This window comes from Acanthopagrus latus, chromosome 5 (genome assembly GCF_904848185.1).
Source record: "Acanthopagrus latus isolate v.2019 chromosome 5, fAcaLat1.1, whole genome shotgun sequence".
Lineage (NCBI taxonomy): Eukaryota > Metazoa > Chordata > Actinopteri > Spariformes > Sparidae > Acanthopagrus > Acanthopagrus latus.
Genome location: NC_051043.1, coordinates 6,372,748 through 6,396,899, shown reverse-complemented (window position 1 = coordinate 6,396,899; position 24,152 = coordinate 6,372,748). Strand labels below are relative to the sequence as shown.

At 41.1% G+C, this 24,152-nt stretch overlaps 2 protein-coding genes across 2 annotated transcripts; one reads left to right on the top strand and one right to left on the bottom strand.

Moving 5' to 3' along the window:
- The first annotated feature begins 42 nt into the window (after positions 1–42).
- On the top strand, positions 43–4,469 carry ciao1 (cytosolic iron-sulfur assembly component 1). Its single transcript, XM_037097251.1, has 7 exons — positions 43–447; positions 1,964–2,112; positions 2,194–2,305; positions 2,421–2,509; positions 2,598–2,799; positions 3,324–3,393; positions 3,983–4,469. Exons 1-7 carry the CDS (start codon positions 309–311, stop codon positions 4,215–4,217), a joined length of 996 nt encoding a protein of 331 aa, XP_036953146.1. The 5' UTR covers positions 43–308; the 3' UTR covers positions 4,218–4,469.
- A 2-nt stretch (positions 4,470–4,471) lies between these two features.
- snrnp200 (small nuclear ribonucleoprotein 200 (U5)) lies at positions 4,472–18,332 on the bottom strand. Its single transcript, XM_037097250.1, has 44 exons — positions 18,288–18,332; positions 17,893–18,056; positions 16,764–16,935; positions 16,480–16,672; positions 16,308–16,363; positions 16,092–16,190; positions 15,838–15,990; positions 15,659–15,758; positions 15,431–15,567; positions 15,264–15,341; positions 14,986–15,159; positions 14,728–14,865; positions 14,482–14,637; positions 14,203–14,373; positions 13,912–14,105; positions 13,648–13,771; positions 12,948–13,097; positions 12,604–12,846; positions 12,334–12,522; positions 12,039–12,236; positions 11,779–11,931; positions 11,607–11,687; positions 11,378–11,461; positions 10,766–10,872; positions 10,569–10,687; positions 10,324–10,478; positions 10,048–10,237; positions 9,786–9,959; positions 9,487–9,647; positions 9,165–9,392; positions 8,869–9,060; positions 8,596–8,774; positions 8,338–8,489; positions 8,138–8,246; positions 7,331–7,439; positions 7,040–7,229; positions 6,784–6,948; positions 6,535–6,656; positions 6,257–6,400; positions 5,919–6,095; positions 5,668–5,828; positions 5,417–5,498; positions 5,195–5,287; positions 4,472–5,090 (listed from the first exon to the last, which is right to left on the bottom strand). The coding sequence occupies exons 1-44, from the start codon at positions 18,330–18,332 to the stop codon at positions 4,941–4,943; spliced, it is 6,411 nt and encodes a 2,136-aa protein (XP_036953145.1). The 3' UTR covers positions 4,472–4,940.
- Positions 18,333–24,152: the final 5,820 nt, after the last annotated feature.

Sequence of the window (24,152 nt, the reverse complement as noted above, 5' to 3'; positions counted from 1 at the left end):
AACCAACAGACCCACAATGCATCGCGTGAAGAGTCCAATCAAAGATGGCGGCATTTCCGACGAAGTTGTTTTTGTGAACTTTTGTACTTTGTTCTTTGGTGCACATACATTCCTTTTATACAATTTACATTCCTGCTGACATATTCCTGTGGTTTAGGATAGTATCGGTGCTGTTTGTGTGGGTTGTTACGGCGCCTGGTGGAGTTTGTCCACTGACTTATCTCGTGTCAGTTAACCGTTGCTGGTAACAGACAGTACAGAGTCACACGGGAGTGACAGCAGCTTTGAAGCATCTAAACAGCTCCGAGATGAAGGAGTCTCTGTCCCTGGTGCAGAAACTGAGTGCACACCCGGACTCCCGGTGTTGGTTCGTCAGCTGGAGCCCGTCGGGGACGCTGCTGGCCTCATGCGGGGGCGACAAGGCCATCCGGATATGGGGACGAGAAGGTGAGCTTGTGACAAAATGAACTGATTCACAGCTAGCTCGCTAATGTGCAAAACACTGAGTTGATTTATACAGATGAAGCTAGCTAATGATCAAATAACATTGTAACTGACAGTAGAGCAGTCAGTAGATCAGTTTAACAGGATGTACTTCCTGCACCCTCACAGAAACCCATGACACATGTCGCTCATGTCGTTGCTTCTCGCAGTTACACGACCCATTACTAAGTAGCATTCGTCTCCTGCATTCCCTCTCATATGACTGATTAGCATAAATAAATTTAAACAATGATGTGTCATATCCCAGATCATTTTGCAAGCTTAATAAAAGTAGTGAAAAGAGTAAATGTTCAGATTAAATAGTTTTCACTTTGATTTCCGGTTTGTAATATTCAGTATGCGAGCTGTCAAAACAATGTTTTGAGTGGCATCTGAACTAATTTCTTAGGAGACATAGATTAGGTTATATAGATGGATTATCATCAAGTCATATGTTATTGATTAATTTTGGTGTCTAAAACTGTGGCCATTTTAGAGTTTTGAACCAAAACTCCCTTATTTTTTTTTTAACTAATTGTATTTTAATCAACACCAATTTATTTCAATGTATACATTTAGTGATCTGCCCTAATAGCAAAGTTTTAGGGCTTTAGAAAAACATACAAATTATAACTGAATGTTATTTCTCATTTTAATTATTTACATTTCCTAAATAAAATGATCACCATTATTTTAATAGCTTTATACTAGTTAACTGTGGGACTGTCTTTTCTCTCTGTCAGTATATCTCCTAGTTATTGTTTGTGTGTTTGCCTTTTCTTTATTTTGACACAATGTCATTCTAAGTGAGAGTTACCCCTCAGTCATCTGAAGTATAGATACAGGTAAATTGATTGATTGCTATATCTTGATTAGAGTTGCAACAATTAATAGTATTGATTAGTTGTTTGAAAGAAAAGTACTCACTGACTATTCTTAATTTCAGTAACTTTATAACAAAAATGTCAGCTTCTTAAATGTGAGGATTCACTGCTTTTCTTTGTCACCTACAGCAGTTAATGAACAGTCTTTCGATTTTTGACTGTCAAAAGAGGAAATGTAAAGACGTTACTTTAAGCTCTGGAAAATTATATTATTATTATTATTATTATTATTATTATTATTATTATTATTATTATTATTACATTCTATACACTAAACGATTAATCAATTCACCATGAAAATGTTACTGATTCATCAGTAACTGTTTGTTGTTGACCTAATAGCAATATAGTAAATTGTCTGGAAATTCACCAGAAAAGATAACCAGATGTAAATGTCTGTTTTTGGTTTATCCACTTAATGGAATACCAGAAACATTGATGCCTAAGGTCTGTAAATCAGTATTATCATAAAGTAGTGTTGCTCAGTGATTTTTTAAAAATTGTCCTCCATGTTCGTTAAGAGAAATGAAAAGGATGACTTCCTCATTATAAACAGTAAAGGGGCTGAAAACCTTCCTGACCTTCTTTTCTTTTAGGTGACTCCTGGATATGTAAGAGTGTGCTTCAGGACAGCCACCAGCGCACCGTGAGGAAAGTGGCATGGTCCCCCTGTGGGAATTATCTGGCCTCTGCCAGTTTTGATGCAACCACGTGCATCTGGAAAAAGAAGAACGATGATTTTGAGGTTAAAAGAAATGTTTAATCCTCACGTTAAATGTGCTGGACCTTTATCGATTTTGCTCAGAGTTTTTTTTCTTGTCTTCAGAGTTTGACTGTGTTGGAAGGACATGAAAATGAGGTCAAATGTGTGGCGTGGGCGCCTTCAGGGAATCTGCTGGCAACGTGTAGTCGAGACAAGAGCGTCTGGGTCTGGGAAGGTTTGTGTTGAACTGCACTGTGTCACCACCTCAGAGGCATAAAATCAATATTTTGTTTATTGAATTATCATGTGCTTGTCTAAGGAAATGATCTGTTTCCCTTTGTGCCTCACAGTCGATGAAGAAGACGAGTATGAGTGTGTAACCGTTGTAAACTCTCACACACAAGATGTCAAACATGTTGTGTGGCACCCGAACCAGGAGGTAGGTCACCCTCTGTGCCACGTACACCGTTATGATTTCTCAATTTGTTGCACCATCATTTCTATCTATTAATGATGTGTTCTTACAGCTTCTGGCTTCAGCGAGCTACGACAACAACATTTGTATTTACAAGGAAGAGGATGACGACTGGGAGTGTCGAGCCACTCTGAAGGGCCACACTTCCACAGTGTGGAGTTTGTCTTTTGATGCAGCTGGACAGAGGCTGGCCTCCTGCAGCGACGACCGCACCGTGAAGATTTGGAAAGAGTATCCAAATGAAAGTGCACAGGGTGAGTTGTTACTGGTAGACAGCTGAGGTCTTGATATTATTAAACTCATTAATCAGAGCACATCTCATTAACAAAATGTTGTATCCAATCATAGCCTACTGTATCAACAAAATATCATAGGGAGCTCTTTAAAATTAACAAGTAGAGAAGATGCAAAGAATGTTTTGGCATCTCAGTGGTGGAAAGAACTCTCAAACAGTGTCAGGACAGCGGAATCGCTCTTCTCACATCTTCTGCAAAAGACTCAAGACTTTGTTCAGACTTCACCTTGACCCCACATGACATGGCTATTTAATAGATCGATATCTTTGGCCAGATCACACTCTCCTATTATCAGTCACACCTTTGAATGAAATACAATATGGCACCTTTCTGGTAATCTGGAAAACTTGCTGTTTAGTTTGATGATAACTGAATTGACCAAGTCTATAATGCAAATTTCTCAGTAGAAGGAGTGTGAATAAGTGGACAGATGCTGGTGGACTATTGTAACTCATCCTTTCTCTGCTCTCTGTGTTATACAGGAGATTTGTCCTGGAAGTGTATTTGCACTCTGTCTGGGTACCACGGACGTACAGTTTATGATATCGCCTGGTAAGAATCCTCTAATTTTCATATATTGGGTACAACAGACTCTCCCTCGGCTTGTTGAAATTACTGGACCAGTCTGCTCCTCCCTTTAGGTTGTCGCATCACTGTGGAGTGTTAAATATTTATTTTTACATATTGGAGGCAGAATCAAATTTAACTTTAGCACTGGATGGTAAAACGGGAGGGAATGATTATTATTGGAATTGGTAAAGTTATCAAATAAATATAGTTGGAGAGGAAGTATAAAGCAGCATAAAATGAGGTACTCGAATAAGGTTCCTTGAACGTACTTGAGTAAATTGCACGTAGTTAGATTCCATCAGTGGTTATTCTAATGTAAATTGGTGCTAAATAACTATTATCAGTCTCCTCAAGTGCTAATAATCGGTATTGGTGTTGAAACACTTCAATTGGTTGATCCCTAAAACACACTTCCTTATTACTGGTGCAGAAGGTAAACTGTCACCTACTGTATGTAAAAGCAAATGTCAAAAAACATTTTAAAAAATATTTTTACCCACCATCACTGGTGGACATTTCAGTTGCTCTTTGTTGATTCGTGAGATCAATGGGAGAACATTTCTTTGCTCAGGTGTCCGCTTACTGGCGCCCTGGCTACTGCCTGCGGTGATGACACAGTGCGAGTGTTTAAGGAGGACGTTACGGCCGACCCCGACCAGCCGGTGTTTTCACTGGCTGCACAGATGACCAGAGCTCACAACCAGGATGTCAACTGTGTCGCCTGGAATCCGAAGGAGGTGGGACTGTTGGCCTCCTGCAGCGATGACGGAGACATCAGCATCTGGCAGTTCCAAGAAGAGGACTAACACTGATCACCATTAACTTGCCTCTCGCTTAACCTGGACAGTTAAGGTACACTGGAAACTGGTGATCACACGTAATATGTTCAGTTCAGCACGCTTTTACAGCTCACCTGCTTGATATTAGTTTATGAACATGTCACTTGTGATGTTGCTTCAGCGCATTTTGTACTTTGAGTCTACATTTTCCTTTAACAGCTCAATGAAGAATTTACTGACATTTCATGTTTATATAAAGAAATAAATATACAAACAATATGTAAACAATTGTGTGGCTTTTCTTTATTGCAAAAAATATTCCAGACAGCACATCATACTAAAAACATCTGGACCAGTCCAAGAATAAGATTCAACAAAAACACCACTGGAAGATCCAATCTGGAATAAGAGCATACCATCTTGATAAATGTGTATTTCTTTAATTTTTAAAGGTTTATCAAATTCAGTCACACCTGAAAGCTGACTGTCACTCAGGAAGTGTTCAGAGGTTACATGTATCTGTAAAACATGTCTGATTACATCAACTGAACACATCCTGTATACTTGAATTCTGGATTGGTGTACATCATTCAGGTGGTTTAACTGAGACACTAAATAAAATGAATTATTTTCACAAGAGAGCACAAGAGACGCTTACAGAGTGAGGAACATAAATCAGACTGAATATCTACAGTAAAAAACAAACACCCTCTCATCCCCCTGGATATAAAACAAACTGCAGGACACTGATTAGTCTGAGTCACTGTCTCCCTCGCTGTCAGCCTCCTTCACATCCGCGCTGAACTTGTACTCCTGGTCACAGCCCATATATGCGTCACTCATGAAGTACAGGGTGTAGTTATGAACACCCATTGCTGGTGCAACGAAGTCCAGCTTCACCTGCAGAGGAGGAAGATCAGCGATGTGAAAAATGAGGCCTCTCTTGGTTTAAAGAAAACCTACTTTTGGTAACAGAAAACATGCAGTGGGCGGCTCTCACTGACCTTTGCTTTCTGCTGGAGAGTCAGCCTCTTGATGGATATGAGGCTGTTAGACTTGGGGTCCCCGATCACCACCCACCAGCCCTCCTCACGTTTCTGTAACAATTAAAAATATTATCAAGAGACTCCTGACATATACATGAAAAAATATTTGCAATTTTTTTTCAACCAAAGTAAATGGAGCTTTTAGACCCATTGACTACTTGAAAAAAAAGAAATATTTACCTGGGGGAAGAGAGGTGCGATAACAGGCCCAGTCACTTCCTCCTCTCTCTCCAGCTGAACCTGAACCAGAACTGGACTGCCACTGTGAAGAAACATGAAAAGATGCATGAGCATTCACCAAAAACAACAATGTGGATAGAAATGCTTGAAAGCAAGCATCAGTTTCCTTATCAAGCAGCTGTTTTTCCTTTTTTGCAACATTATTTATGTAGTAATTCGAATGTTGCTGTGAGTAATGACGCTGTTGATACCTTTTAATGTTGTCCTTTTCTGCTACTTCGTACGACAGCTCAATGTTGGGGTAGCGGTTACAGAAGCGTGCCACGTCCGCCATCTGGGCGTCTGAGAGCTGCAGCAACGCAGTTCTGTCTTCGTCTTCCATCTCCATGATGTCAAAGATGCTCTCCACTCCCTGATGAAAAGATTTGGGATTAGACAGTCTATTGAAACCAAAAGCTAGATGTCATGAAGCGTGTTTAAAAGAACAAAAACACTTCTGTACCTTGTCTGTGCAGCGCTTGATGTGCTCAGAAGTGAAGAAGGGCAGCTGTTTGAGGTACGAGTCCTTGGACCACATGGCCTGGGTGACCATCTGAGCCAACTCCATAGCTGCCAGTGCAGGACTCAGCCATCCGTTACTGGACAGCACATCAACACAGGCCTGGATCAGACGAACCGCCTGAAAACACAACACATGAGTCAATTATACACAGGAATCCAACTCACATTCTATTTACACCTGCATATACACCATATCCAGATAACATTTCTGGATGCATATCACATTTTAGGAACAGGTGTAAATGGGGTCTTGGTGTCTAATTCAGCATGAATCTGTACCTTGCTCAGGATATCCTCAGTGTCTGACTGCAGCTCAGCACTCAGCTGCATCCTGGAGAGGTGGGCTTGCAGCAATAGGTTGGTCTTCACGTGGGGATCGTTGAACTTGGGGTTGTTCAGTTTGTGCGGCACTTTCTGTGCCAACTGAAATAAGAAAATGTAAAAAGTTGTTCCGACATCATTAGTCTCCATGTACTGACTTGAAAGAGAAATGCTGATGTATCATCAGTCGTACAAATGTTGATTTATATTTGATCTCTGTCAGTGCTGTTTGATACCTGTCGGAGGAGTGCATCCTCGTGATGTCTGATGGGAATGTTCTTGTACTCGGCAGCATTAGAGATGATCTCAATTAACCCACGGATCTTTGTCTTAGCATTCAGGGACATGCTGAACAACTCTGCCAAATACAAACAAACACAAAGTCATGTGTGAAAGTCATCAAATTTGTCAAATAAAGACAAAAGAATCTATGACAGGCAGTGGTAACAGATTATCAGCGACAGGACAGCTCTATTGGCACAAACCTATGGTGGTGTAGTTGATGTAGTAGTAGGCGGCAATCATGCCCAAATTGAGTGGTGCTACATCCATCTCATCCTCTATGCTGATGCACTTGGACTGCTCCAGGTCATGTAACGTGTGTTCTACCAGCTCAGACAGGTGGTCTGACAGGTGACGATGGGACATGCCTGGCAAAGTGAACATAAAAGTTGATGTTAATAAGTTGTTCCATCATCTGATCCAGTGTAAGTACAACTCTATATACCAGATTAAACTCACCTTGCAGGTTGTAGTAGTTGGGATTCTGGGTCATACGGCGGTAGAGGAATGTCCAGGTCAGGTAGTCCACGGCATCCTGCTTGTTCTCCACAGTCTTCGTGACGATCTCGGCATTGAAGTGGTCATGGAGGCAGTGGTCCAAGTGGGACTCCACTGGCAGCGGCTCGTACAGGAACTTCTTAAAGAAGTCCTATCAAGAAAAAAAACACAAAAAAATCCATTTGGATTAGTTTTACTGTTATACAGTAATTGCTTTAGTCCAAATCACCAAAACAGCAGAGGGGTATTTACCTTCTTTGAGCCCTGACACATGATGACACAGCGTCCCTCATCGTCTAGCATGGGTCTGTTTGCCTTGCCCACCATCTGGAGGACGTCATATATGGGATAGTCCACATATCTGAGAGAAAGGAGGAAAAAAGGAGCAGAATGTCAACAACACAACAAAATACATATTATTCGCAGTACAGACCTTTAAGAGAATTTACGGTATTTTTAAAACCTGAGCCTTAATCTGACAAGATTATGGAAAAAAATCTTAGTCATAGACCCTGTTTTAAACAGTACATTGTATAAAATCCTTTTTGTTTAACCAGAAATGGCAGCTATGTTGCTCACTAAAACCAGCTTGGTTCATGTTTCCATTTTTTCAACATTCACTAGCAGTTTGGTTAAGGTAAACCCTTAATTCACTGTGTTAGATCTGAAAATATTGGGAGAGGAGCAAGAGAGAGGTGTAAATTCAGAACAGCAGTGGAGGGAAATGCGTAGACTCTAAATATTCTTTATCTAACACGATGAATTAAGGGTTATTGGGACAAAACCAGAGTAAGTGATACTAAGAACAGTGGAAAGAACATAACAGGAATAGGGGTAATTTCCGTAATGTTGTCAGACACTTAGCAGAACAATCTGTACATATGAGTGGTGAGTTTACAGCCTGTGTTGCAGCTGCAATCTGAGGCAATCGACCAACTCCAAAACCTTTTCCACTTATTAGTTATTTACACAACAAAATATGGAAAGATAAAGCTTTGAACGTTTTAGAAACGCTAAAATTCTCCTTCAATAAGAGCATTAAACTACTGGAAGCCTTACGCATGGATTTTGCCGTTGTAGTACTGGGTGTCCATGACAATGACGAGATGTGCAGAGATGTTGATGCCCCAGCAGAGTGAACGAGAGGACACCACCACCTGAACAGCACCTGTCAAAGGGGAGGACGCCAAGAATTATTATAATTCTACTGTAGTTGATCACACACCAAGCTGGAAGAGCAGAGCAGGAGCGAGTTGTACCCGAGTTGAAGAGCTGCTCCACTATTTTACGTTCAGTTGCAGACAAACCCTCGTGCAGGTAGCCGACGCCGTTGGCCAGAGTCTCTTTGAGAGTTGAGTCATTTATTTTGTCCAGGAATGGAGCAAGGTCTTTCTCAGTGCAATGCAAGAACCTACAGAGAGACAAACATTAGGCCACAGTGTAAAAATATAATGGCAACATCAGCAATATCATTCTATTAAGTGATTTACAGCTGTTATCTCACTGTAGTGACTGACCTCTGAGGAACCACATCAGCAGCACAGAATGTGAGGATGTCGATGGCTGTGAGACGAGTCTGTCTGCGGGACGGGACGAACACCACGGCCGGCTTAGAGGGAGAGTGCTTCATGATGGCGTGATACACTGGTTTAGCCATGGACAGCAGGCGAGTCTGAGTGTGACTCACATTGAAGCCCTAAACAGAGTTAACAAGAATTAATATTGTCATGTTCACGTACACAACACATCAGCAGTTTTAAACATTGTTGACTGGCAGAGTGTTCCCAGACCTGGATGTGCAGCTCCAGAGGCACAGGTCGGACGTTGGGGTGGAAGTTGAATGTGGCAGTGGTGCTGCAGCCGAGCCAGTGGGCCACGTCTTTGGCGTTGGACAAAGATGAGCTGAGGGCCACAATGCGAATGGGTCGCTCTATCTGAGAGGAGATATACCTCATCCTGGAGCAGATGACCTCTAACACAGGCTAACAAAAAGAAAGAAAAGAACATTAACAAAGGTTCACAGTCTAAGAATGGCTATAACATGACATCAGTGAAATGTGGCACAAAGCAGTTTCAGTGTGCTTACTCCATTTTCTCCTCCAATGAGGTGTGCCTCGTCCACGACGAAAAGGCTGACGTTCTGGACATTCTTCCTCTGTTTCCAGCGACGAGACAGGATGTCCCATTTGTCGGGGGTGCTGACGATAATGTCACCTTTTCCCAAGAGCTTCAGATCTGTGCTAGTTTCTCCTGTCAGCAGCACCACTTTTTTGTTCAGGATGTCCTGGAACTTCTGATGCCAGTCAACAAACACCTGAGAGACAAAGATTGACATCATTATTATTTAAGATGCTGAGCAAGGCTAGTTTTGACATAGGCACACGTTCATCTTCCAAATGACTTTATACCTGTTCAGCCAGAGCTTCCATTGGGGTGATGTAGACACAGCGACCTTCAACGTTGTGCAGCAGCATCCTCAGAATAGCAAACTCAGCACAGATGGTCTTTCCACTGCCCGTGGGAGCGCCCACAAACACGTTATCGTCACTGTTGTACACAGCGTTGAACACTGGAGGGACAGAAAAAATGCAACTAAGTCAAGAAAACAATGTAAAACAGACAAATATCCTCAGAGTCAATCACCTCAAGAACCAAAAAAAGCTATCTTTCTATTAAATGATAATGTGTGTTCTATCTTCTTCTGCACCTTGTGTCTGAATGGGGTTGAAGAAAGGGAACTTGTTCTGGTAGAGAGCCTCAAAAGCAGAGTTTCTGAGGGCAGTGACAGGCAGTGGCTGCAGGTCCAGCAGCTCAGTGGGTGGGGGGTACTTCTCGGGTAGGATCAGGTGACGGAAGGACACCGGGAGCTGAGTCTCACAGGCTGAAAAAAACAGAAGGAATAAAGCAGTTAGTTGAAATACTAAACATAAATGTCTTGTCATAAAAAAAGTTTCAATACAGTTACTTACAGAGCCATCTGTCGGAGACCACGCGGATGAAGTACTGCGGTGGCAGAGGCTCGAACACCGGGACAAAGAAAGTCACAAGGTGTTCGTCCTGGGCATACTTGGCTTTGAGAAGGAAGTACTCATGGTGGAGGATGACCTCACTGTCCACATCCTCAACCAGGATCCAGAAAGCCTCAGACGATCCATGAATCTAAGAAGGGGAAAAGGAATGTTTTATCAGGAGGCTGAGAAACAGAGACAGTTTTGTTGAAGAGCATCATGGTTCTAAATACTGACCTTGTCATCCCACTGAAAGTCAGGTGTGATGGTGAGCTCCACCTTCAGTGTGGAGCGGGTAATGGGCTGCAGGTGAACAGCCAGGTCCAGTTTGGGGAACTGGTGGACATATTTGTGGATGGTCTTACCCATTTTTGGCATTCTGATGAGCTCACCTGAAATGAAATGAAACATAAAACATGTAATTGCTTTCCAGGCTGAAATTAGAGAGTTTAGCAAGCATGATGAGGGGGATGAAAACCCACCAATCTCATTGTGATTGAGGTCATAGAGACGCTCAAAGGGGAAGTTCTTCTTCTCGATCTTCTTAATCACTTCCTCTGGTAGCTTCTTGAACTGTCGCAGTGGAGACATCGACTGCCACCTAGAGAATAGGGATACAGAATATCAGCGGCTTGCCATAGCAAACACAACACAGCATGTTTTGGGAGGAGTTACTTACATTCTCTTGTCAATCATCTTGCAAAGATTCATGGTCTTGTCTGTCAGCTGAGCCCAGCCCCTGTTGAGCACAATCTCAAAGATGGCCCGCATTAACCTTCCAGCACTCTGAAAGACAAAAATAAATCAAATTAATCTCATGACTAATAAGAACAAAACCTGACTTCTGTAGGATTTGTTTTCTCTAGACCTGCAAACTGTAGAGTAGTGAGCAGATCAGGGGTAATGGAGGTTGTTTAAGATATACCATTCTCCCACTGAAGAGAATTTGAGCGATTCTCATACACAAATACATTTTGGAGCATTTTGATTAGAATACAATGATAAAACAACATTTTGTTTGACAAACAAGTTTTAGAAGAAGGAGAACAAACATCCTGCATGAACAAACACATTTTTCTTAATAAAAATAATTAAAAATTGTTATTTTCCAATGTGGTACTTTGCAACTTTGTTTAGAAAAGTGCTATACAAATATATTTCTCATGAACATTTTATCACAGTGTAGAAACAAGTCTGTAAAATCTATAATAGTCAGTAAAACTCAAGCCATTGTAGAAAAGGGTAAGACTGGAAAATGTGTGAAAACCTGAGAAATTTGGTTCTTTCTTACCTGTGTAACGTACACCATGTCAGCCATGAGAGCAAAGCCTTCCAGTTTGAGTTGAGAGATGTACGCCTGGAGCAGCACATTGATCTGAAAGGGTAAGACACAAAGTAGATGTTTTTATTAAGACTGAATGAATGAGTGATTAGTGACACTTTATGTGCACACCAGAATAACAGAACCAACAAACTATGGCCATCATAAAAACTAGGAATGAACAGGTTATAAATCTTACCTTAGCACTGGGCTCCTCAATGCTTTCCTTCACAGGTATAGGAACTCTCTCCAGCAGCTTCTGCAGCTCCAGCTTCTCTTCCTAAAAGACATAAATTAAATTCAGCATGTTAAATTGAGTTTTGTTGGGGGTTACAAGTAAACATGCATGAGTGTTCGGACAGCAACCATACCTCTCTCACTGTGATGTTCCTGAACTCTGAGGACAGAGAAAAGACTCTGAATAGCTCAATCTCACTGAGAGTGGGCTTCAGCAGCTGGTTGTAGGTTTGAACTGAGTCATGAGTGATGTAGAAGTGACTGGCGATACGTCCCAGGTCTGTGACCTTCAGGTAAAAGGGCAAAAAGTCTATTATTAATAGCCTGAAGTCAAAGTCATCACCAATCTAACACGAAATGCATAAAAAAGATACAAGATGATAAATGTTCATACCTGGAAGCTGCCGGTCCTCTTGTCATATTTGACGAGGCTGTTCTTGTCCAGGACACTGGCTGCAGTGTGCACCAGATCCATCCTGCGTCTCTCTAGCAGGGGGTCTGAACTCCGGTCATCATGGGAGACTCCATACAGTGTGGGGTTGCGGAGCATGCGCACATACAGGTAGGTGTAGCCGAGCCAGTTCACAGCGTCCTGAAACAACGAATACATGTTACAGAAATTATAACAGAAACCCATTATTTGAAAAGCTCTTTATTTATATAAAGCTGCGTCTTTGAGTGCGGCTCACCTTTGCGGTCTGTACGTTGCCCAGGACGATCTCAGCATTGAGCATATCAGGCAGCTTGCCCACCATCTGACTCTCAATGGGCAGCTGCTGATTGAGCAGGGACAAATAGTACTGCAGCTCTCCGTGGGATGTGATCAGGATTCCCTCTCCTTTGGTGTCGTACTGAGGACGACCGGCTCGACCAAGCATCTGTATTAGACATAAACCATTGAGTTATTACTGTTAAAAAAAGGTATTATGCACTATTCGCTAGTATCCACTTAGACTGACCTGTAAAATGTCAAGGGCTCCGAGTTCAGTCCACCTTCCTTTCTCTGGGCTGTACACCTGAGTACCTTTGATGATGACAGTGTGTGCCGGCAGATTGACACCCCAAGCCAGAGTAGCTGTGGACACCAGAACCTGGATGTGCCGATCAGCAAACAGATCCTCCACCAGCGTACGGTCCACTCTGGTCATACCGGCATGATGGATTGCGAAGCCATAAGGCAGCAAATCTTTCAGCTCAAGGTTCTAGATAAGAAAGTTCAAGGGTAAGTTTGACACGCTTCTGATTGAGAAAAGATGGCTCTTCGAATTCCATTATTTATCTGATTTTTCTGCACTTTTCTCACCTTGCACTGCTCTGCCTCAGTTCTCAAAACTTCTGTGGATGCTGAACCCTCTCTGAGGAACAGACCCAGTGTGTCCTTCTCCAGACACATGTCCCTGATGGCCCTGGCAGTCTTTCCAGTCTCTTTCCTGGAGTGGACAAATACAAGCACCTGGTGGAGACAAATCAAAGTCAGGAAAGTCTCAAATCTGAGCTGATGAGTTCCAAGTTGGGAGGTAGTGTAGCGCAACAGAATGTGCATCTACAGGATTGTACTTAGAACCCATTTCATACTGGACACCAACAGCCACTAACATATGGCTTTTGTCTTCATTCTCAGGGCAAATTACTCTATAGTAGTCAAGGGCATTCGTAACTCCAGCTCTGATTTAGTAGGAAATATGAAACCAGGGTGACGCTAATTTGCACCCCTTTTCTGGCACAATGCCATGACCTAGGCTGAGCTGATCAGTTTGAAAGAGATACTGAAGTAAAAGATAAAAAAATCACCATTGTAACATTGTAACTGACCTCCATGTTGCTCTCTACCGTTCCCTGTTAGTCTGTTATTCATGATGTTTAACATAACATGTTTAATGACATAACAGAAAAAACAGAAAGACAATTGCAATCACACTAAATTGGATGTAAAAATAGTATATCCAAGTTTCTTCTTCATAGGAGTTAGGAAGCTGAAAAGGAGTTGGACAAACAGGTCTCACCTGGTTCTTTCCAGCATGCTCCATGATCTTTTCATAGACAATCTCATTCATGATCTGAAAACGCTTGATGGCCTTCTTCTCTGTGATGCCAACATATGTCTGCTCCAGGGGGACAGGGCGGAAACTACAGAGAAAAGGAATGTGGTCATCAGAGATGAATATGCAAAGAGTGCAAACAAGAAAACATGCAACTGCAATGGAAAGTGTACTTCTCCAAACAAAGCTTGATCGTTCAAGTTTTGGTCATCCTCCAAACAGCCATACCTGTTGTCGAAGTAGAAGAGTCCCTTGGCAGGATCGACACGCAGGCAGGTAGCCACATCCTCATAGTTGGGCAATGTGGCACTGAGGCCTAGCAGACGGACATCCTCCTGAGTCAACTCCACATTGCGGATGGTCCTCGCCACCAGAGACTCCAACACGGGTCCACGGTCATCGTGCAGCAGGTGGATTTCATCCTGCAGAACATATCATGAAAGTTTCATGTCAAATCATCGACACAAAAAATTGTACACTACTGTTTCATGACTTTGTCAACACATCCACAGCACTTACAATGATAATGAGCCGCACTAGCTGGGTGTAGGTACGCTCTCCACCTTTACGGGTGATGATGTCCCATTTCTCAGGGGTACAGACGATGATTTGAGTGGCGTTGATCTCCTCCTTACAGAGCTGGTGGTCTCCTGTTAGCTCAGACACTGTGATGCCGTAACTTGCCAAGCGCTGGAAAAAAGGTGAGAAAAAAATCTTAATCACTGAAATAAATTGATTCATCTACATTAAAACAACTGATATATTTACAAATCTCTGCAGGACAGAGGTCGGACTCACCTTACTAAAGCTTCCCACCATCTCCTGTACGAGTGAGCGCATGGGAGCAATGTAAATGATTTTGAAGTCGTCCACATTGATGGTTCCATCCAGGTTTATGTGCTTTCCTATTTCTCTCAACATTGCCATCAAAGCAACATTGGTCTTACCAGCTCCCTGTGTGCACAAAGAATAACAAAATTACAAGAGAAAATAAACTTGGGAAAACCATTCACAATGCGCATGGCTTTAACAAAGATTGCTTACCGTGGGTGCACACACGAGCAGGTTCTCATCTGTCTCCATGGTGGTCTTGAATAACTTGCTCTGGATTCGGTTCAACGTTTTGAACCCTTCAAATCCAGCCTGTGCATACTTAGGCAACTTCTCAATGGCAACAAGCACCTGATATCAAAATAATATGTTGAATGTAAGACATGAACACACTAATGCATTGCTTATCATTTAGCATTAGTTGCTTAAGTGTTAACATGTTCTACAAAATGAGACACATGACCAACAAACCTCATCATCTGCAAAGGGCTTAGGTTTAAGTGCAGGCACATGGACTTCTTCATAACCTTTGCGCTGTTTACGAAATGAGCCGTCTGGCAGTTGGCAACGCTTGTTGGCCATGAAATGGCTCCCCTGGGTGAAGGTCAGGTCATCGAGGTCCAGGACCTGTCGAGGGGCCATTGACTGTAGGATAAGAAGATGGAATAATGTTAATAATAATAATAATAATAATAATAATAATAATAATACAAATGAATTGCACATCATACATTATTGACATCATTTACCTCTCCATGTTCGATGTCCATTGCCTCCAAGTCATCAACACGAGACTTCCTCACCCTCTCCCTTCGAGAACGCTCCTCCTAAGAACACAACGACACATGAATAAATGAGTTAACAAAAAATCCTTTTATTCAATTTCTTTAAAAGTTTTATGAGCATGAGGTCTCACCCGAATAATATCCTCCTTCTCCGTCTCTTGCAGCTGGTAAAGAATCTTTGACAGTTCCTGATCTGACTCCATCTTTCCTATGATCCGCTCCTTTTCTGCCTCACTCTGAGCACTTGCAAGCATTGTACAATACTGAACTGTACGTCAGAAGACAGAAAGTGATTAAAAACTTCAAAAGACACAAGATAAAATTATCTTACATTTCATCTTTCTCAACCACTAACTTACTCATGCGACGGTGCTGACGGAGAATTTTGATGAAATCAAAAGTGTTGAAGCCGAGCAGCAACACCAGCTGGTTCTCACATTCTCTGTCATCACTGGCAGTCTGTGGAATACGGATAGACAATGGATGAGATTTTCTGGAAAAACACACGTAAACACTAGAGACAAGACCTCAGACATACCTTAAGGATTTCTAAGACTTCATCTGCTTTCTTTTGGGAGACAATGGCATCATCATAGAAACGGCTGAGCTGACGCTGGAGCCAGAAGGCGTCAATGTCTCGAGGATGTAGATCTTTTTTCTTCACAGTCATCACGTCACCAGTGGCACCAAGCTAAACGAAGAGTAATTGATGAACTCTTTGTCTAGTGTACAATCATATTCACAATCATCATTTCATTTCAATGCAAATATTGATGCAGTTGTTTCACTTACATTGGCAGAAAGAGCGCAGCCCACACCTGCCTCCTCTCCTTCGCTGTCTTCATCTGAGTGTTCATCTCGTACCTCTCCAAACTGGTCTTCATCCCCCTCCTTAATAACAAGGAAAAATAATATAAGCAAAGTCATATATTAGAACAATAACTTGAAGGAACAAATCAGGGATCACTTAGGAATTGCACATTTAAGGTATCAGCAAAAAACCCTCACCTCCTCATCAGATTCAAACTGGACATTCACACCATAGGTTTCATCAATGTTGTCATCTGTGAAAGAAAACAAAAAAGATAAGTCTGCTATCAAAATAATATTTCCACAGAAAACTGACATGCACATCATGCAAAAAGTGAGTTATTCCTTACTGTACTTCTGGTGTACTAACCCATATTCTGTAAGTCTTTGTCTCCTCCATAGTCGCTGATCTTCTTGCCCAAATTAACCAACACATGGTAGCGCGTGTCATCAGCGGGTCCAAGAAGCTGCTCGACTTCACGTCGCCTTTCTTTATCTCTCATTTTATCATTCTTTAGTACTGCTAAAACCTCATCAGCTGCTCCACACAGAATATCACGCGGCTGCAAAAAGATACGATAACCAGGTGGAGGTCAGTGATGAAAACCGTAAGGTGATAGTTTAAATTTGATAAATGTTTTAAGGTTTTCTCACCTGATCTCCCAGAGCAGCGTGGATGAAGCTGAGCAACACTTCATAGGTCTCTCTGGTTTCTTTGGTTTTAGGCTTGTACACAATGCCCACCATTTCATCAATACCTTCAGACAGAAGGGTAAAGCCCTTCATTTTGTTGATGTCGTGTCTGTCCTCGTCTCTTTTTCGCCTCCTGTATACACAGAACAAGTGGAGAAAAAAGGAATAAGGGGAGTGTTTCTTTACTTCGTAAACAAAATAAAATGCATTGAAAGGATCTCACAAGAAAGATTATTGCCTTTTCAGGGCAAAAGTATTTATCAAAGAGAACAACTGATTTTTTCTCCTTTACCTTCATATCAGACAGCCATTAATTTCAGTACAAAATATAAAGCACATGGCAGAGTTTTTGCAAAGTTATCTTACTAGTGAGATGTAATGCAAAGGAAACTGAATACTGTTTTGAAAAACCTTGTGTTTAACATATTCAGAATTTAGTGGGGAATTTCTATTGTGTAGGTGTTTGATATCAGTTGGCTTATGTCAGTCATGTAGATACACTTAACTTTTGGATTGCATTATCTTACTTTGATGTTTTAATTTACCCAAAGTATTTGTAAGAAAAGATGATTTTGAGTCTCACGGCCAGCTCGTCACACACTGATGCTTTGAGATTGCAGGCTGTGTCGACCGCCATCCCACAGCATCGGTTATTTGGTGTTTAGAATGAGACTCAAAAATCTACATCATCACAGACTGGATCTTTAATGTTCATCCTCTGGATTTGATTTAAAACAACAAACTGCAATGTCTAAAACTTAAAGCACAACAAATTGGGTAAGAATGTTTTAACTCACAGTTTTAATAACAAGCTTTGGTAATGTGAAAAACTCAAAAAGGTTAAATAATCACTATACGGATAGAACAAATATCAGCCTGGTTGATATTCATATTTTATGATAATCTGTGTTTCTGTGCCTGGTCAGTTCAAAATGTTGACTACCAGTCTGCTTAAAAAAAACATATAGGCTGGATCTGCCCTAAAAAAAATCAAACGAGTCAATCCCTAGTTCACTGTGGGTGGATAAAAAAGCTTGTATCAACACTGATAGTAACAAAGATGGTAAACTGTGTTGTTGATATTACTGACTTGTCTCGTCTCTCTTCCAGCTTCTGAGGTTTGGTCCTCTGAGCCTTGTCACCCATCTTGGTCCCATCCAGCTTCCCCACCAGGGACAACACCTCTCCGGTGGGTTCATCTCTCCGTGTGCGGTCGATCAGAGAGCGATCAGCTTGTAACACCAAGTTTGAGTTCTAGGAATTCAATGAAAAGACGAGGAGGTCAGTCAAGAACAGCCTGCAAAGCTGCAGCTAGGCTAACTGCTAACGCTAGCTAGTTAGCCGAGGGGCTAGCAAAACACGTAGTATCATAAAAACATTGAACTAGCAAATACTATTGGTAATGTAATGGCGTATTAAACGCTACAAAATAGTTACAACTTTCTCTGTGTAAATATTCCCAGGTTGTTCCACAATTATACTCACCGCTTTGTACTCGTACTGCAGGCTACGGGCAGTAACATCCGCCATGGTGCGAGTTTTATCTTATAGCTTTTACTTTACTTATACTGTATGTGAACCAGCCAGCTGACTCGAAACATCCACAGAGTTGACTTCACCCTGCCTTTTTATGGAGACGACGGGAACATCCGCACGGTGTTTAATTTAGTAGCATGAGATTGTTTTCCAAAAGCCCGAGTTTCATAGAAGAAAGTGCGTCCCCCATACGTTACAAAGCAGCGCTAACACGAGCGCATAACAAGCCGCTGCTGCTGGTTTCCGTTTCCGGTGTCAAAGGTTCGACCCGGCACAAAGAGCACGAGGAGCTCCCCCTACAGGTGGTTCTTATTCCACATGCTACAATCAAGTGGCTTCCCAAGAACAGAAACAAGGTTTCTGGGTTTATTCATCCTATCTATTAATTATATAAATTCATATTCTATATTACTAATAGATTCTATAAGGAGAGAACAAAAAAATATCAGTTTTATCTTTTAATTCTTGGCTAAAACCATCTTTTTCATTGAAAAGTTATGGCCAATTGCCCTCAAAATAATTACCCCTATCAATGAGAAAGAAGAATAATTAATTTTCTATTTAGGTATGACCAGTGATAGAACGCAACTAAGTTTGTTTACACTCCACAACATTCTGTACTTTTACTCCACAACAATAACTTGATAACTTTAACTAATAGTTATTTTACAGATTGAATGTGGCATCAAATCCCAAATAATGGTCTTCTTCAATGCTATGTTCTACTTTAACACAGTTGGCACCGTGTCTCCACAGTTTAGTATATCACCGAGCTCAGCTGCTTTTCCAAAAACAAAATTTTGATATATGTGAAAATAAGTTGGACTGTGTCGACTCATCGAGGGTGGGTGCCTTCATGAAAGTGAACCATCACAAACAAAACCTTACAAAGAATAATCTTGTAATCTCTTAAATACATATTTCACTTATTATCTGTAAATTATGTATATATTTATGTTGATCCATTATATATCCATTTATATTTTTTTCAGGATATATGAGCTCATTAACAAACAATATTTATACTGTTTCATGTGTATAAAGTCTCAGATCAACCAGTTTGAGGTTGTTAAAGGTTGTTGTTTCAGCATAATCGTCTTTCACAGTGTGCCTGACAGCAGTGAAGGATGGTTTAAATAGTGCACTCACTAATGAAGGAAACTGAGGAGGCTTTTCAGCTGATTTACTACTCAGTTAATCCAAATAATGTACCCTCCATTCATATTAAAATGAAAAATTATTTGCTGCTATTTGTTCTCACAGCACAAACTGCACACTAACAAGCCAAATTCAGTGGCAATAAATCTGTTTTGATGGCTAAATATTCTTGGTTAAGTAGAGTTAATGTGACCTATCCTGCTATCGTTTATGTTTATGGCCAATTATCCCAACCTTTTCATCCGATAATCTCTCATACGTCCATACATTGTAAGCAACAACCCCTCTCCTCTTGACCTCATTGACTGTTTCAGCGATAATTGAAAGTGTTTGATGCCTGAAGAAGTGAAATGATCCAAAAATCTCAGAAAGCTAAGATCAAAGAAAAATGAATCTAAAATTCAGAAACAAAACATTATTGTTCCAGTTTCATGAATCACTTTGTAAACCCCTCACAGTTGTCTTTCGACACATTTGTTAGGAAATTCAATTACAGTCAAAGACAGACATTTAACAACAGAGTCCATCACACCAATTTGTATAACAAATCATATTCACCATAGAGAGGGTTTGATACATTAATGAAAATGAGGTTTGGAGGCACATTTCTCTACCCCCACCTGACTGTTTTTACGCCACTGGAGACAGATATTTGTCCACAGGGGGGCATCTGAGCAGCAGTGTCTGTAGTCATACTTGAGAAACAACTGTATGCCCTCCAAAGCTCAAGCCCCCTAACCTTCAACAGAGGGTAGGAACACCTTATAAGAAAATCATAAATGACACTCGGAAATGTCTTACAACACATAAGCAAAATAACATTGTATTGATTGCCTTTGGATGAACTCAAACCCTTCCATCTGCCACGTTTTAAGATGTTTAAAAAACAGAAATTTCACATTTTGTCACATAGTACCATGTTTACATCTTCTTTAAGACAGTAGTGCTGATGTATAGCAGTGTCCAGCCTGTAAGCTGCAACAGTCCTTTCTGCGGCACCAAAACCTACCTACACTGACACTAAGTTCAGTTCTGGCAGGAAAGTGTTTCAGATTTCAGGACTTGTTCAGCTGCCAGGGTACAGTGCAAGTTGCCTTTCGAAGAACGTGGTTACCAGTAATGACATCAGTGAGGTAGAGGCGGCTGTGGAGGTCTTGTCAGAGGATGTGAAGTGTAGTTTTGACTGGGGGTCTGTGTTTCGCCTGAGATAAGACAAGGAAGAGGATTCGGTGTGTGCTTTATTATGTGACTTTGAACAGCCTGGATGAAAACTTTTTGATGAAATGGGACTATTTCTGTGCTCAGTAAAAATGTATGAATGGGAAAATATGCTTACTTGCATAATGACTAAACAGCCAACATAAGGTTGTTAAAGGGCCCACAAGCTGCCAGTTAAATTGTTCTGCATCTGACCAAGTACCCCAGTTTGATAAGATATTGTCCCAGGATCCCCTATCTGATAAGACATTTCCTTTTCAGTGTTTTATTACATAAAACATTACATAAAGCTACTCATACTCATACTCATACATTTTGTCATGTGCTACTCATTGATGGAATTGTAGTGAAAATGTAATATTTTGTTTTAGGGAAAGCCTGGAACTGCCTCTCTGGACCCCATTTTAGGTGGTTCAGATTTGATCCACAGTTTCCTTCTATCCTCAATGACATCCCCCACAGAGCTTTTCTGAAAAATAGAAGCTTTATTTTGTTCTAAAAGAATCACGGTACATATAAACACTCTCTCTGGCGAGTCTGAACACCGAAACCTTTATCTTTATTATCTTTCCCAAAAACGCTGCTGCAAAAAATTCCCTAAATGTAAACATGGCTGTTCATGCCTGTATATGTTTTTAAGCATGCTTGTACTGTGTTGGGTGTTAAACTTGGATAACATGCATGTGTGCCTTATGGTATATTTATCACACATGGACTGCCCTTATAGCACTCACACCCAGATGGCAGCAAAGAGAGCAATTTGGCATTCAGTGTCTTGCTCATGGGTACTTATATACAGGAGGAGCCTGAGATCAAACCACCAACCCTGTGATTCATGGATGACCTCCCCTACCTGCTGAGTCACAGCTGCCCCCAGACATTTTAACTTAACTTACTTCAGTACCTGTGCTAATGTCTTATGTGCATTAAGTGCATTAAGCACTGGAAAGAAATTGAGTAGAGAAGGAAGATGCAGTTAATGTGGGTGTGACTGTTTCCTTGAGAGAAAAGAGTGTGTCCATGCTCGTATTTACTGTCTGTGGCCTCATATAACTTCCAAACCCTTTGCACATCTGGCAACAACATCTGCCACACTCAGAATTTTTTAAGGTCTTCTGAGCCAGCTTTTTGACCTCAGTCACACCCAATGTCAGACACACAGAGAGAGAGAAAGAGAGAGAGAGAGAGAGAAAGGGTGACAGAGATAAATGGGCTGCGCACATCAGTGAAACAAATTATAGGTTATGTGTGTGTGTGTGTGTGTTGGTGGGTGGGTGAGTTCGGGGGGGATTACTGACATTGGAGTGTGTGTGTCTGAATCTTTTGCCTATGTGCGTACACACACACTCATATAAAGAGTGATTCAGGATGCCTGCAGTTGTTCCAGGTCAAATTTGGAGTGTGTTGATCCTCTTCTCATCTGTCAACACATTAGTTATGAGGTGCACTCTTGCGTCCTCTCTGGTTCAAAGGACATGCCGACTTGTGGTCAACAGCAAGGGGGGGGCGGTGAGGTCAGTGATAAATTCGCCTGATAATACGTTGCCCAGTGGCTGGATTTAGACTGAAAAACATGAGTTTGAACACTTCACGAAATATGCCTTTGCGCACATTCTCCATTGTACTACAGTGTTGTGTCCAGACAACGTGATCTCTGTAGCTTTCTGTCAAAGGAACAGCACATGAGCACACCTCAGCTGTCTGAGCAGCTGTTGCTGTGACGCCATCTGTGAACGCACTCTGCCCAGGAGCTCCCAACAGGAGTGTGAGAAAACACATTGTTTCTGAAATGCACACTTGCACACACAGTGTTAGCCTACATAGAGCGTAACAGGATCACTTTCTTCCAGGGTCCAGGGATTAATACTTCCTGTGTGACCCAGACAAGGTTTGGAAAGTCTCTTGAGCGAGGTTTACTGTCTGTGCTGCCAGCAGTCTGTATTAACATGAGGATGCTAAAGAGGCCAGGTTAGCCAGGGTAAGGTATTACAGGGTAATAATGCTGAAGCCTCTGGAATGTAGCTCCTACATTTTTCTTGTCCTGACTGAAATTAATTCCATATTTACTCATAACTATCCTGTGCGTATTTATCACTGTCTCCAATCAGCCTAATCTATTGTCATATCAAATAAATAAATAAAAAAAAATATATTTTCTTAAAGGTCCAGTTTGTAAGAAAGCTTACTTTGAGTATCATTCCCAACTCATCAAATACTTACACTTTGGGATGACTGACAACCTGACCTACCAACTCAAAGCATCAGTAGCTGGTTATTATTGGAGCTTTAAATGGTTTTCACCATTTCAACATATGCAGTTTCCAGCAATGTAATGAGGAATTTGTATGAGGTCAGAGAAGATAATTACAACGTGAAAAATAATAGTGCATGAAAATTAACTAGTTAACCTTTCTTGGTGCTATTTTTTTTTTTTGGCACATATTACTATTAATGCTTTTGAAAAGTGATGCTGACAGGGAGTGGTTGGTCTAAATATTGACTTTGTCGTAAATGGTGTACGACATTCAGGTTTTTCATATTAATTTGAATGGTCAGGATAAATAATATCTCATAGTCATTAACAAAAATGTACAACAATTTGATAACTTTTTGCATTACAGCAGAGAGAAAACTTGAACAACAACATACTATAGTTTAAAGAAACCGCAGTACCTACACACTCAACAGCAAGGAGAAAGAATTCCCCAGACTATCTAATAAATACATGAAGTTTTTCCTTTCCTTGTGTAAAAAAAATAAAAATAAATAAATAAATAAATAAATAAATACATACATAAATACATAAAAACATATAGAGGAGCACATGACACAGATCTGCCGGTTTGTCACTGGGAGTCTGCACTGTAGTTCATAAACTTGACTGATCAAACAAGAAAGTTGTAACATTACGCCTTGTGATCAAAGAAAGTTTTTGTATAATGTCAACAATCAATTGATGGTTTTTAGAATGCCTTGATTTAGGTGGCACTGCAGCCACAGTACACAATTAATACATTCAAATCCTTATAATGGCACTTTTTGCTTCCCCCTCCCTAAAAATTCCTCAATATATGAATATGCAAATGTTATTCTTTTCACAAGTTTGACAGCTGGAGTTGGAATGTCTCATACCACACTGTACAGCCAATTCTTAGGCTTCAAATGTCAACCTGTGCACAGACATCAATCATTCTGCAGTGAAGCTCAAGCATTCAGCTGTCAGAACAAGAAGAAAAACATATTGTTAACTGCAGGGGGAAGTTTGAAGTTGCCTCATCCTGGCCTGACAAGGTTATCTCCACAAGAGAGGCCATAATCGGTTCTTCACTGGTGAAAACAAACTGTTGAATTAGCCAAACACACTCCACTAAAACCCTCAACAGCGTTGAGAATTGAGCAAATAGAGAGCTGTGAAAGTCAACACACAACAAAGCTTGG